The 16,017-nt window shown below is 41.7% G+C and overlaps 1 protein-coding gene across 1 annotated transcript in view; it reads right to left on the reverse strand.

Moving 5' to 3' along the window:
• Positions 1–14,079, reverse strand: part of LOC128309419 (dystonin) — a 113,997-nt gene extending 99,918 nt beyond the window's left edge. Inside the window, exons 1-3 of the mRNA XM_053045799.1 lie at positions 13,997–14,079; positions 7,896–9,277; positions 983–1,044 (exon numbers count right to left, since the gene is read on the reverse strand). Coding sequence (XP_052901759.1) covers positions 983–1,044; positions 7,896–8,406 — 573 coding nt within the window. The 5' untranslated portion in view covers positions 8,407–9,277; positions 13,997–14,079. The remainder of the gene's footprint in view (positions 1–982; positions 1,045–7,895; positions 9,278–13,996) is intronic.
• Between the last annotated feature and the right edge of the window lie 1,938 nt (positions 14,080–16,017).

Raw genomic sequence — 16,017 nt, forward strand, 5'->3', positions numbered from 1 at the left:
AACGAACATTTGGGTAGATCATACCGTAAGTTAGAAAGCTTAAGCTTTCAGTCTGTATCTGTCAAATAATTCAGGTAACGGGCTGCATCATTCTGTACAAACTCGTAAAGGACATAGCATTTTGACATAAGAGATCATTTTTGAAGAACTAAAATTAGAGAAAAAAATATTAAATTGTAGACAGCTAACTTCAAATTCAATCCATTTAAGACAATAAATGTGGTAAATAAACTAATCCTGTTCTTGTTGTTTACATTTTTAGCACACGGTAAACATGGCTCACAGGATTCATCACCAGCACATTGTTTTGACATTTGTCGAGCAGCAGACTGAAGCTATCATTAGGAAAACAATCTGATCCTTTTTTCTAGGCTTAACTTGGCTTGTCATTTCTATGGGGAGCTCAAAGCGTATAAACATGGAAACGTCAAAACGCATACAAAAAAACTAGCTAAGAGTATAATTTCGGCCATTGTCATTAAATGAGGTAATAACCGGTCTACTTGTTTTAGCTCTCTTATGTTAAGATTAAACAATACAAAACGACCACCAAAGTCAAAGCTAGAAAGAGGTCTCTTTATCTTAAATAACACGATTTATAGCGATTCAAAAAATGCTATAAAAGCCCAAACTTGTCAAGCGAAAAGCAAAATCTCTAACAACGAAACACAATCATAACACTGCGACATCGAGTTCAACATCCATCGGCGGGGAGGAAAAACACGTAAACCAATGTTGCGAATTCAAAAAGAAATGAGAGTGAAAGGCGAACTGTTCATGCGCAACGGGTCGCGGGTGCCCCCTTGTTTGTGTGTGTATGTACTCGTGTGTAGGTGGAACGTGTGTGTAACAACGGTCATGAGCGTATAGAAATGATCACCGTCTCATTCGACAGCATCATTATGATGCTGATCATCATCATCATCATCGTCGTCTTTCGATCGTTACGAAAACAACGAAATTGGCCATGTCCGTGTCTTACCTTTTTCAGATGTTTGTTGACCCACTTTGTGAAAGTTTTCTTCTGTATGGCATCTCGCTCATCTGTGCGCGCACAGGCCCGGAGTTCGTTGACGTTGCGATGCGATGCGGCAGCAGCAGCACCGTCCGGAGACAGTTGGAGTTGATCCACGGTTCGTAGGCGCCACCCAGGAGAAGATCCGCGATCACAGATCAACCGTTTCGTTTCCATTAGATTCACATTATTATCATTTTTTTTTTTCGTTCGGGTTCGAAAATCCATCAAACGGTGACGCATGGGTGGGCAAAACGTTGAGATGCAGGAGAAAGGAAGAAGAGAAAGAAACATTAGTACATTTATCTAATTATGATAGATTGCAATTTTAATCAACGAGCGCATGCTGAACGAACAACAAGAAAAACAGTTTATTAGGCAGATTTATGTTGATAAAACGATCGCAAAACCGCAAAACGCACGCATTTCGCTTTTCATGGGGCGGCGGTAGCTTGTTAGGTGTTTTTCGTTAGAGATCTTGTAATAACACCGGTAGGCGGGCGCAAAGAAAATACTTCGAATTCGCGTTTTGCTTTCTGCTTTCCTGTCCCAGCGCCAATCGTAATGGAACATCTTAATCACCGCTTTTAGCCAGTGTTTTATTTGATTGAACAAAAGGAAATTATAATTGACTGCGATTGGAAACATTTGCTTCTCGTTGACCGTTTTATTATGCATCGACGTAAGATATACTACTGTACAATTTCGTCCGGAAATAGGTAGTTTGCTGCTGGGCAGGATGCGGTTTGCACCGGTTGTTGCGGTCACATTTCCGGTCACAGAAATTGGGGTAAAGAAAATTATGAAACTCCACAAAATTCCAATAAACTGTGAACTAAGCTTAGTATTTCTTTAGCTAAACTGATCTTTAGTTTTAATCAGAAATGTAAAATTTATTAAAAATTATTTCAATCAGATTAAAATAATGAAAATAAAGTGGAGCGCCGATTATCCGGGTGTCTGATTATCCGTGCAGCTCGGAAATGACAGTTTCAAAGGAAATTTTACATATTCCGGGCAATACCATTGACAGAAAAATTGAAAGACCCTATCTTATATGATAAAAAGAGCTCAAATTCTCAGAGCAAACAACTTCAATTTCTTTTGCAACAATAGAACATACAGGAAAAAATAAATTATACTCTAAAAGAGCCCTACACATTATACGCTAATTTTAACAAAAATAGTGCCTATTATCCGTGTTATCCGATTATCCGGCAACCGTCGAGTATCGATGAGCACGGATAATCGGCGCTAAGTGCAAAAATCGTAACGCTTAACGTCAAACTTGACAGCTGTCAAATGAATCAAATGATGTTTATTATTTTTGCGCCGAAATTATCTATATCATCAAATTATCTTCAAAAATACAGAATTCTTTGTATCTACTGTACAAATTACTCACGTTCACGTTTAATGACACTTCGTTTACTTCATGGAGTTACATAATAATAATGCTTCATTCAAATACTATTCACATAACGCCCTTGAATTACCACTCGATCGTCGCCTATCGTCATACGACGTCAAGGTACAACAGAGCATGTTTTGACAGTTAAATTAATGCAATTATTATTATAACACGACGCTCCCTCACACAGAGACGGTACAAATTTGCTTATTAAACTCAATACAACTGCTGTTGGCTATTTATTTTCTGTATTTTTCTTGACACACACTCACATCTTCTAACGCCCTTAAGAAAGGGCTATTAATGGTGAGTGGCTGTAATGGAATTCACCAGCATATCAGGCATTGAAACCGTACCTTTATGGTGCTTTACAATGAACTACGATTGCGCTTCACGGTGTAACGCGGCAACGAGATAGTAATGACGTGAGGTATCACAAACGAACGCCAAAGAGTCCACACAAAAGGTATCGCAACCACTTTTTCAAGGTCTAGAAAAAGTGACAAAAAAAAAGCCACGGCAAGGTGTTGCCCACCGCGTTCGTCGGGCGTTTTCCATCGTGCCGGCTTCAATCGTCTGCCCCTTCCCCTACTTTTCTCGCCAGCTGTGCCGCTACACGATGATAAAGCGGACAAATTTGTTTACTTCCTCCATTGTCACTTAAGCATAAGGTTTTAAGACAAGAAGGATCAGGGAATGCGCGAGCACCGCAAAGTTTTGGGTATCACCATCTAAGAGAGTTTCCCCCCACTGCGTGTCGTCACATGTACGCGACATGTGTTTGACACTCATTAGCATAAGTTTCCTGCAGTTCCTCACCCGAATGCTTTCGATCCGTTCATACAAAAGACGTTATCACTGACAGAATGTGTTATGTTTTGTTTTTTTTTTTGCTTCAACGCGCGCCCAACATAGACACACAGGGGTCCACCAAAAGGTAATTTAGCTAGTAACCTAAAAACGGAACGCGGCCCCCTAGTAGGCACCGAGCATCTCTCGACGCTGGGTCCAACATACGCGGACCCTTTTTAACATGCCGGTTGCCTTGAGGGTGATTGTCAACGACTGGATGAAAGGCAAACCGCCTCACGACACCTTACGAAACGGAAACAATATAAACATTCGACACGAGCCCTTTTCATGTTAGGCTTGGGGGAAAAAAAAACAAGAAGAAAACGTCTCTGTCATCTCGTCAACTTGCTATCAACTTGTTTACACTCTATTACTGATTATGATGAAGGTTGATATGGAATGATATGCAAAGAGGTTATCAATGGGGTTAATGCAAGGGTTTTATGTGATAATGTAGATTTAAAGAACCGAATGTGCTATTTAAAATACTAAAACTAATAGCTAGAGGTAGAACTAACAGCATATGATCGAGGTTTTATTGAGATATCTTCAAAACTTCTAGCTTATTCCAAACATTTAGAATTTCAATTGATTTAAAAGATAAAAAAAAATCACCAGTCATCTTAAGTTTTCATTTTCACTCAAAACCCTTAAATATTCACAAGAAATTATGAATGATAACCAATGATCTTCGCCCAATCAAACATGTTGCCTAGTGAAAGTTTCTACGCCATCCTCAACAATTTTTCTCCATTATCGGTACGATGCTATCTACTCCTAAAAATAAAACATTCACCTAGATTGCACGATAACGAAGTCCCAGATCGTTGTCGATGAAGTCGAAAAAGAGAAAGAACCCCTCAAAGGGAGCCTGTTCCATGCGCCATAGCAAAACATGGAATCCGTATTCGCATGTGATCATGTACTCCTCCAAAGCGAAAACCCTGGAACTCGCACCACGTCTCTCTAGGGCTAATAATCAAATCCTACCCCGATGTCAGCACTATCTCGGACACAACCACACATCACAGGAAAGATAAATCAACGGACGGAACAATCCGAGAAGTGAGTTGCTGATTTCTTCCTTTCTTTCACACAAATTCAATTACCACCACGTCGTCCGCGAGAGGGCTTCACCGCAGGAAGATGGAAACCGGTTCCGGAATCCATCAAAAGCCGACCCATCAATCTGTGGGTGGCTGTGCGAAAAGGGTGATGGAGATACTGTACTGCTCCTTCCTACCAGCAACACACGGCCACAGACATCGGGCATCGATCGTAGTGGAAGAAGATGAATGGCCAGCCAAACGTACCACAGCAACACAGCATGCGAATTGCCGAAACAGCAAACAGCCGTTGAGACAGATGATCCCACAGTCCACAGTCATCGTCATCATGGTCGAAAGGGCACAGGGAGTTGTTGCTTAGCGGACACGTTTCGTGGTTCATTCATACATCGTAAAGCATTTTTTTTTTGTGATGGACTGCTTCTATGCCCTCCTAATTCTTTACAGTAATCAAATAGCAAAAAATAATCACCTAATGAATTCAACCAATAATTTCAATGCGAAGATGTGACCAGAATTAACATTCCTCCTTGCCGTCAGGGAAAAACCCAAAAACTACCCAAAATAAAACCAACCTTTGGGCGCCATCAGCAACTATTTTTAGCAAATAAACAACAACCTTGCTTAACAATTCTGCCGGCGATACCGATGACAGTCACGAATACAACGCGACAACGGGAATAAATCGACCAACTGACAAGTGACAATATTTTTAAGCAAAAAGCTGCTACAAAACGCTCCTCCCCGGGGACAAAAGAGAGAAGAGTTCCAGGAAAAAAAAATCATCAACCAAAATAACATGCCTTGATTGTCAAAAATGCGATCGATCGATCAAAGGGCAAACGTGCGTGAGTCGAATGGGCAACGAACGGGACAAGTGTGTCTGCGATGATAAAAGGGTGTGATATAGACGAGCTAGAACAGTTTGACGGTGTTTACTGTCCCAATTTCTTACTCACTTCCCTTGGGGAGTCTTCGATCTCTAACAACGGACAGCGATTATTTCCCGCGATAATATCTCTGTCCAGTAATTTATTTACAAGTTTTGGTTGGTTTTTGATGATGGCTGATTGGCGAACGATTGATCGGTTCTTAGCGCAACCGGAACATGTATTAATAGTAATGTTTCCTATCTTAACCTAATCAATCATGTTGCGCTGGCTGGTGGACGAAGTGCGAGAAGGTGATGTTTCTAAAACAACCAACTCACTTATCACACAGCAAGAAAATAGTCCAATCCACAAGCCTTCTTCAAGTGAAGTACGTAATATCAACACTCCCCAAAAAATGATTTTTTAGCCAAGGGTTGTTTTTAACTATTGAGGAATTGTACCACCCGGCGAACACACTTCAGCACTTCTAGCCGAAATCGTGCCCAGGCTTATGTCAGTTGAAACGGAAATACCAATATTTGAATTGCTGTCAATGTCATCCGGGGTCTGTCCATTAGCGTATGTGCCACAATACACGCATATGTGCAAGCGAATTACTCATTGATGACACTGGCGGGAATTTGGAACTGCTTCGTGACGTTACCTCCTCGCTCGCCACGCAAAACCGAACCGGTCGCTACTGGAGAGAAATTGTTAATTCAATTATATCTCATTACCATCGTTACCAAGTCACGGCAAGCCGTACGCGTTTGGTTGCGAGCAGTTAACGAAGACATACAACGAGAGTAGCAGAGCGCATGAAAATCTAATCAATCACGTACCGGCACGATAAGGGTATACCATACCAGTTTTGCAACTAGCTTTCGAGTACGATTACCGAACATCAAACAATACCGGCACACTCACTGTCCCCAGCAAGCACAGCAAGCATAGATACTGTTTCCATTCTTCTGCGCAACAGACGAAACCCCCCAAAATCTGATCAGGGTGTTCCGCGCCACCGGACAATGACGGGCTTAACTTGGCGATTGATAAACAAACGCGCTTTGGTGACGTCAACGCCGAACACAATTGCACTGACGCATGTGATTTGTCGATAAATTGCCCCGCGGCCAGTGCGCACGAATAAGGATGGCAAAATGCAATTAGGCTGGGGGATGGCCATCGGAAGATTTTGAGAAACCTTTTAGCAGATTCCGTGAGTAATCGTTTCGTTCGGTGGTGGTGACCAATCCTTTCTTTGCTTCATTACCTACAAAAGAATGTACCAAACACAGGGATTGTACACAGCATTATCAGGGGAACGTGACTCACGGTTGCATCACAATTCGCATCGAATAGCACGAATCGTAATTTAAGACACCGCTCTTCACACATCCATACGAAGAGTAGCTTGTTCGTAGACGACACAAAGAAGCGAAAATAACAAACAAAAATATCGTACCCTCGCTGAATGCACTGGAGAAGGGCGATAAATCAGACACTGTTCCATTATCGAAATGAACAACTCTTGTTCATAGCGAGATAACAAACACACCTTGGTTACGGTAGCAAGTTGACCGTATTTAAATTTGGGCCAAATAACTTGGGTCTAAGCAGAAAGTAATTAGAAAACTTGAGAAAACACCAGAAAAACACATCAAATTTATTTAAAACTAATTTGTAACGCAATCTTAAAGTATAGTAAGTTAGTATATAATGCTTGAGACCACAATTTAACACAAATAAAAGAGAATAATAATAAACACGACAAAAAAAGATCAACAATCAAACGGGATAAAACAAAACATAAGTAGAACAACAAATAAAATAAAAAGAATAGAACATAAAACAATAAAACTAAACATCATTTTAAACAGTAACTTTAAAACAAAAAAAGGAAATAGATCAATAATGAATAACAAATGAAACATGATTCGACAGTAGAACTAAGATCATAATAAAATAGTAAGCTTTTACAACATATGAAAAAACATACGAAAATGCAAAACTGTTTCCCAAATATCATTGAAAAAGGAAAAATATATAAAAATTAAAGCTATAAAACTGTGATACATTCAATCTTTGAGGATAAAGAAGAATAAAGAATTAGGGTAAAGAGCTCTCTTCTCCTATATTTAATGCCTTAACAAACAGGATGTCAAGGTTTCTATTGATTCTGCGTGACCGTCAACTTCCTTTGTGTTGTTTGCCAATCTACGAAGGAATTCCCTTTTTTATCTCACAGGTTTTCTAAATGTTTACCAAAAAGCATCACGCTAGTATTAGTGTTTGTTTCGGGATTGAGGACATAAAGCAAATGGAGAAAATAAACAAAACACAATTTAAAAAAAAGGATCCAAGATGCAGAAACACAACGAAAAAGTTAGCAATGTTGAGGAATATCCGGCGGACATGTCTGTTAATTCCGAGCAGGAAGTTCTCGTATTTCCATTCCATTCTCGGAGCAGCTGAAGCGACACTAAAAGAGGACAGCATTTCGGTCACTGCCAGCCAGGAAATCGCATGCTTAGATCGATCCTTCGCAACACTGACACACACGGCACACGGGCACACACAGTGAGACAGGCTTACCGACTTTTGGTACGACCCCCAACGCCAAGACATACCTATAGTATCCCAAACAAAATGTTCCCATATCGTCATCAATTCAGTACCTTTAAACTGGGTCAGTGCATCCTCGTAGCCGCCCTGGCTGGTAACGTTCAGGGACGATCCGGTCGCCGGTGACGTCGCCGTAAACGATTGCCGGTGACGTTTGGCCGGTGTCGTGTGATAGTACTCGCCATTGTTGTGATGGTGATGATGGCTACCGTTGTGCGGGCTGCTGCTCGTACCACCGACCGCTACGTTACCATTGCCCGGCCCTGGGCTACCACCACCGCCACCGTTGTTGTAGTAGTGGTGATGTTTGCCCACTATTGTTCCACCGCTCGCACCACCACCACCACCACCACCACTACCACCGATGCTGTGCCGGTGCGTTGTGGTGGTCGTGATCGTTTGATGGTACTGCTGCTGTTGCTGCTGGTGGTGATGGTGATTGTTGTTGATGCTGGTCGAGCTGGTGGTGTGGTGTTGCTGCGACACCTCCCCATTGTTGTTGTCGTACAGGGCCTCTCGCGGATCGAACCCGAGCCGGTCCTTATAATATGATTGCGTCGACATGATGGGCAATACGGTTTTTATCAGACACGGTGGTTTGACGCAAGAGCGCTACCCAAACTTTCGTTCAGTGTTTTGTGTTGGCTTTTCTTTTTCGTTAATTTTTGCTGCTTTTCGTTTCGTTTTTCCTTCGCTTTACTTCTACTTCGTTGCTGTTATGGGTTGCGATTATTTTTCTCCCGCTTTACACATCGATCGAAGCAGTTGGTTGATTACTATTTCTTTGTTTTACTATATTTTTTTTTGCTTTACGCTGCGTTTGCTGGTAGTAGTGTTAAACGATGTAAACAAGCGGACGTTTATATACTGTAGTTGATTACCGTAAACAAGCTTCGCTTTCTTCGCGTGTGAGTTAAACAAAATGTTGCAAACGGTTTGCGGTTTGTTGTTAATGGCACTTTAGTTGAATCATTAATGGTATAAAAAATAAAAACACACAATATATTAAAACACGTTTCACTCGCGACTCGCCGTTATCGTTGGCGCACATTCGCGCACACGTTTCGCGTTCGGTCGTTCGAAAGGTCGCTTCCGGAAAAGCACACCCAGCAGGACTGTGGATCTGGATCTAAAGTTGGGCAATTCTTTTCCGTCACTCGTCGTCTGCACTGCTCCTTCAAAAGCGCACTGAGAATACGGGGGTGTGAATGAATTTCTTTTATTTCGGTGTCGAATTCATCCTTTTTCTCACTACACACTTTTACATGCGCGTACTTTAGATAGCTTTTCTCACACACTTGCATGCAACATACTGCTCGCTAATTTTCTTCACGAGAAAATTGGGGTTTTTTTCTCCTTCACTCACAATTGTATGCTGCCGTGCCGTGGTGCTTTTTTCGATCGATATATGCTTTCGTTTTTACTGGGGGGCCTGCTGCACAGGAAGAAGTGAAACACACTTGCTTTATTAATTCACAAACACCTTTTAACATTCATTTAAACTTTACATTCGGAATACTTTTCATAAAATACATCTTTTATCACAATTCAATATTCATTTTACGTTCTTGTATCTTTTACACATAGTTCTAGAGAGTCTTAAAATATTCATACTTCATTGCTTGCTGAAAAGCGACTTCAAATACGAATAATCTCTCCCATTATACAGTAAATATTATTTAATAAAACATCTTTACATTCGTGCCAGTTATGTTAGCAGCAACCTTCCGCTTCAAAATGTCGTTTCCTAACACACCTTCGGCTTAGGTGTTTGTAACACCATTCGCCATTCTCGCATACCATTCCGGCGGACCCAGGAAACCCTAACTCTGCAGCCTAACACATTCGCGACACCCGAAGACCGGTTTTTCCGAAACGAAAGAAACGGACAACGGATAGAAACAGCGCAGAAATACCTCCGCGACCATCCAGGTCACCACTTTCGCTGCGATCGCCGGCGAAACAGCGCCTTGGCAGGAAGAACGCACCCCAAATGCAAAACTCCTTCCCGCAGCGGGCATGAGGGCTGAGATTCGCTCGCAAGTTCAAAATCACCTCCCAGAGATGGGGGACCAAAAGACGGTGTCTTCCCGCAGGAAATCGCACGCAAAGGCAGCAATCTCGAGTCCCACTCTAGGCAACCTTCAACACAAACAATAAAACCGGTGCTGTCCAAACGAAGAGGTAGAAAGAAATATGAAAGAATTCCTTTCGCGGCCTCACAGCATTTCGCGAAGTGCCACTTTTTGTTGTTGTTGTGGTATGAAACGCTCGACACACGCATACACACAAGGCACACAGAGGCAGAGAGAATTCTGGAACGCAAACACACGAAATTATATTTATGGAAAGTCCCGCGATCTGCAGGGCCACCTAACACACAACAGGTACACTGCAGCAGCAAGGCTTAATGTAACTCAGGCGGAGGTTTCTTAGATACCTAAGATGGCGAGAGGCAAAGCAATTCCAGCAATTTTTGGAACCTAGACGACCGGTTGAAATGTGCTCTTTTAGTCTGACGAGCTTCTAATTTATGCTTTCGGTTGATATCTTTAAATATGCTATTCTCCATGGTGGAATAGTGAATGATCTCTATTGAAAGAATATAAGCAAGATCTCACAAATGAGCTAAACATTTTAATTATTCCATCTGTGAGGTACTCCGGTTGTGAAGAAATACCGATAGGTATAGCATTCCAGCTTCTTGGGAACTCCCATACTGATCTTCAGTATTGGACCCAAGAATTAAGACCTCAAGGTATTCGAGACCCGTTACTTGAAGATATAATTCTTGTAATATTTTTGTTTATTTCCCCCATTTCTTCAACCAACTGATGTCTTTTTAAACTTTTTCAAAAAGGCTAAGCTACCTGTATCTTTCCAGGTCATATTTCCCGAAGGGAATATTCGGGTTTCTGCCATTGCTTCTTTAATGAGTTAGAAATTGTTCATTCTTCAAAGATCTCATTAGTTAATGCCGACACACTGGCGCACTTTACCCATTACAGCAGGACGATACGGTGACGTGTCCCCCGGGTGCGGTAATTCAATCATACAGCAATACATTCGCCAAGCGCCAGCAAATGGTTCGCTTTGGTTTGGCAGTACACATAAAACCAAATTATCACGATTCAACCAATTTTCTTCTGTTTAAGCCGTGCTTGACTTCTCTTTCGTGATCGTTTGCTTGAATCGTTTTACATTCGATTTGCATAATCGGGCTCCGCGTTCTGAGCCGTTATCATGGTGCGGATTTAATAGAACCGGATTCTTCAATCGAACTCAACCGTTCCCATAAAGCTGTAGACGCAGCGCCCGGGGAAAAAAAACAATGGCACACAGAGCAAACCGATAAGAAAACATCGATAAATATTGTCACTTTTTGTGGTTATGCGGCTTTATTTTTTGTTGCTCTCCGTCAGTTTGTTGCTCAAATTGGCATACGAATAAGTTTCCAGGAATGCAACAAACAAATGTTTCTTATTTTGTGTTATTCTTTCCAAATTTCAAAACCACAACCTGGGGATCGTCTGATCGTGCCCCACCGGGCTCACAGCAAATTCAGGCGCTGATCGTAATTAAATGCCAATAAATGTGGCAACGGCTGTCGATTAGATTTACATTTTTATCACATTTAAATTTCAGTGGTGCCCACAGTCGCTGAACGCTTGAAACACGATCCAAAACAAGAGCATATAAAGCGATGTTCGACTCCTCGCCAACAGCAAATCCAACACACCTGGTCAGACGATTTCGCGTCCCAAAAGACAGATAAACGTACAATAAAGATGACCACCAGTGCAACATCATAATCACCGATCGTGGACCAACCGAGCGCTGCTGAAAGCTTCATCGAACGGAACAGACAAACTTTACCTCATTACATTTCGCAATACTACTGGCTCACTTATTTCGGCAACTCTCTTTCTAATCGAAAGCACTGCGGCACAGTATTTTCCAACCAAAAAAACTCCTATTTTTCACGTTCCACGTTTTGTACCTTGCCGCCTCACAATAAAAAGCTTCAAATTACTTTTTCCTTCCAAACCAAACGACCGGAACGCAATTATACCTTCACCGCCACACCGTTTCGGGTGAGAAAATGGATAAGATAGGATCCCCCACACACACACACACAAAATCATCCATAATTCATCATCCAACCTTGCAGTGGGGGCCCCCGTGTAGAAGTCATCCTTTTCTCATTTCCCGCAAAATGAAAGGGAGTTTGTGTAAATGGTTTTTCACGCAAAACTACCACCCCCATATCTTCAATGAAGTGGAAAGGTAAAAAGAAGAAGAAAACACGGTTACATAACAATTTCCACCAAACAATAAAAACGATCACTTTGGGTCACTTTGGGACCACAGTTTGGAGAAAGATTGGTGATCGGTAAAAAAAAAGGTTATCCAACGTGGAAAGTGAATCTGGGTCCGGCCAAAGAGCCAGATAAGTGCAATACGATGGTTGCCTCTATTTCATTGAGCGCAATTGCAGAGCACAGAACAAGCTAGTGCTGTTTTATTGGAGCTTTGAACGATGGTTGTAAATGATTTTTTATTTGTTTTTTTTTTTTCGTTTTCGGGGGTACACACCGTCTGATTGCTTGCGTAATCGGTTCAATAAAGTCGAACGTTAAGTGGGTGATTGTTTTGTTATAATTTCCCACTTTTTTGTTTGCACTTCTGGATTTGTGCTTTACTTTTTTTTTTTGGTGTGATACATTTGACTGTTGGTTTTTTTATTCCCTTGCTAATTTTTTAATTATTGCGGTTTTTTATTCCAGTTTTTCTTACTTTTTGACATTAATAGCTATTACTTGTACTATTTTCATGTTTGCAACCGTTTGTTACAGGATTATTAACATTTTATGTAAACTTCTCTCCGTCTCTTGTAGCAACAAACAAATTAAACAAACGAAACTTCATAAAACTTAGTAATAAGTTGTAAAACACAAACGAATATCTGACAATTTTCCAAAACAAAAAAAGAACAATATAACAATAAACGTCAAAAGCAAAGAATGCAAAGGCATTTGTGACAAGACGTAAATTAATCAATGCAACAGAACACAGTTTCTTTTGCCTTTTCTCATCTCTCTCGTTCGCTTCTATACACTCCTTCTCGTCCAGCGTCTCTCAACGTCTTTCCCAAACTTCCATCTTCCCGCAACTCCCGTTAAAGGGACCTATAGCGGGTTGAGAAAAACCAGAATTTAAAGCCCCTTTTTCGGGCCTTCTCATGTGAATATTCCGAAAACACTACCGTGGTCAAAGAGACCGAAGAAAATAAAAACGGAAAGCACTTGAAGCGGCGAGCACCCGTCTCGCTCGGATATCTCTCGCTCGCTTTTCTTTTATATGCGCTCCATTACGCTGCGTTATTTAGGCAACATATATATATGAAAAAAAACGTCGCTATCGCATGAAACCGTACGTGAATCGTGCACCAGGATGGTGGACGCAAAAGAGGCAGCCACCACCACAACGGTGTACCAACAACATCCCGCTATCACACTCTTGCCCGTGAACGATCGCGTTTTTCTTGGTCTGCTGTGTCCGCGGACCGATTTTCTTCCGGTCAAACATTTCTTTTGCTTTTTTCTACCCCCTTGGGCCAAGCAATCGAACCGGACCACGTAGAGGTAAAACAAAATAAAGCCCCACTCTGATATAGAATTACGCCTTCCTTTGACTAATTCATGTCCACCAAGCACTCCACAAAACTGTTTATTGCATTGCACAGGTGAGTACGTTCGGGCACCTTTCGTACACCTTTTGCCCGTTTCACCACACACAAAAGCATTCCATTTCCTTTTCATTGATAGATTTATCTTTCGGTTTGGTGTGGCCTCGCAAGAGATGGCCTGTGATGGCAGTAATTCCGTTTCATGTTGGGAAAGCTTTCCTGAACGCATCTTGCCATGATCTTCGACAGATCTTCAACACTGGGCGCACAACACGACAGCACTCACATTCTCGCTCAAATAAACATTAACCACGCACACACATGCACGCACCGCTGTGCTATGCAGCTACGGAGGAAAACACACCAAAAGATGACACACAGGGAAATTAGACACAAGAAAACCTTCGACTAACTTGAAAAAAAACGGATGCACAGACAACGATCATGAGAAGAAAAAAAACGTACACACAACACAGCACATAACACTGGCTATTTGCAAGGAGGAAATGCTTCTTTACATTCGCCTTCGCGCAGCGGCAAGGCAACCGTACGCAACGAATTTCAGCTAAGTACTGAGAAATTCCAACCGTCGCGAAGTGAACGTCATGTTAAGCGGCGAAACCACTCTCGCACCGCTGGATAGAGTTTCTCTATTTTCGCTCTCTCTTTATCTCTGTCTCTCTTTTCCGAGAATTCGCCCCCGCGCATAAAAGCCTCACACACACACACACATCCTCGCGCACGCACACAAGCGCGAACATCGCGATGCGGCGGGGCGAAAAGATATCTTTTCCATTCCATTTCTCACATACGTCCGCGCTGCGCGGGGTTGCAGGTTCTTTGCTGTATTTTCTTCGCGTTCTTGTGATCTCTCCCCCTATTCAACCAGCGCGCACCTGACGTGTAAACATATTGTTGTTTTATGTTGTTGCACGTTTCGTGCGTATGTGTGTGTGTGTGTGGAAGTGCGCGGGCGACTTTATCCTGCTGATTCCACAAATTTTGCTCACGGCGGTGCATTTCTGTCCGAAATCTCACTCTCTTACAGGCAGAGGAGAGTCTTCATTGCTCCGACGATGCTCTTTTCGTACATTGGTAAGAAACAAAACAGCAAGGGCTTTCTTGGAACAGGTTTTCTTCCTTCCGTTTTATGTGCAGAAGATGAAGAAAAGTGAAGTCACTATTGGTGGTATCCAAAAGAGCTAAAGAATTAGAGTATTACACAACAATTCTTAATAAATTTCGAAATTTTTGAAAAAGTAAATCTTCAAAGTTACAAAGTACTAACAATAAATGACTGTCAATACGTCAAAATTATAAAAAATGTTAAAATACAAACGTAGAAATATATGAAATCATAAATACTAACCCAAATAAACACATTCGTTCGCATTAATTCGAAAAAGTAAAACAAAAAAGGAGCTCAAAGACATAACAAAAAAATAACAGATAGTTTTTAACTCTGAATTATGAAAATGAAACACGAAATAGAGATAAATTTAGTAAGCAGATGTCTTTGCAAGACATCGGCGAACATTTAACCGATCGGTGATCTCATCGGTAACATGATGAAAGAATTTTATCTTCACACCAACACTGAAGATTCCCTCTGGAATGTGCGGTTTGGAGCAGAAACAGGAATGAGCCTACATGCAACATGAGCGCTTCCTCTATCCAGAGTTCCCTACGCCAATCCAAACATAATATCCCCCCCCCCCCCGAAGGAAGCAGCGGGTTCGGTCTTCATCATGCACAAACCGTGGCGGCGCCGCTGACCCTAATGATTTGTCAGCCTGAACAACATACCGAACCGTGCCAATTTATTGGCGAACCGGTCCGGAGTGTTTCGACGCACTGCCGGATGAAGTCACCGTCGTGGTACGACGCTGCCGTCTCATATGACCGTCGATTCGTAACGGAAGCTTTGCAACAAACGCAAATCCGGTTCCGGAAGGGGTTGAAAAACCTGATGCAACCCCCGGAATACACACGCTATCGATAAAGCGATGAGTCGACGTCATTTGAGACGGTTGGTTAAGGATTTCGTTGGGTGACGTGTAAACTTCGCACTATGTACACTTTTTTTGTTAGTTAAGTACGGAGGTGACACACTAATTTGAAATCTTTGTGCCACTCTCTGCGCAAGACATTGCCTTAAATGGAAACCATTACGGTTGATCGGAACGACCTAAACCCGCTTCTGTGGACGATTGGAAAATATTAAGCATTAAAAGTAACACCTACATTTATTCTATCGTAAATTTATTGCAAGCAACTAACGGAGAGCAGTCTGTGTTCCAGCAGATTTCACTGCTACGCCTGCAAAAGATGAAAACGTGACGTCATCGACACACATACAAATGTGGAAAGACATTCTGATATAAGAGATTATTTAAACTAAATAGGGGTATTATTCAGAATTATTTTTTAAAAAACGAAAGCATAATTCTATGATTAAATTAAGGCAAGATTTTATTCCTATTCCC

This window comes from Anopheles moucheti, chromosome 2 (assembly GCF_943734755.1).
Source record: "Anopheles moucheti chromosome 2, idAnoMoucSN_F20_07, whole genome shotgun sequence".
NCBI lineage: Eukaryota > Metazoa > Arthropoda > Insecta > Diptera > Culicidae > Anopheles > Anopheles moucheti.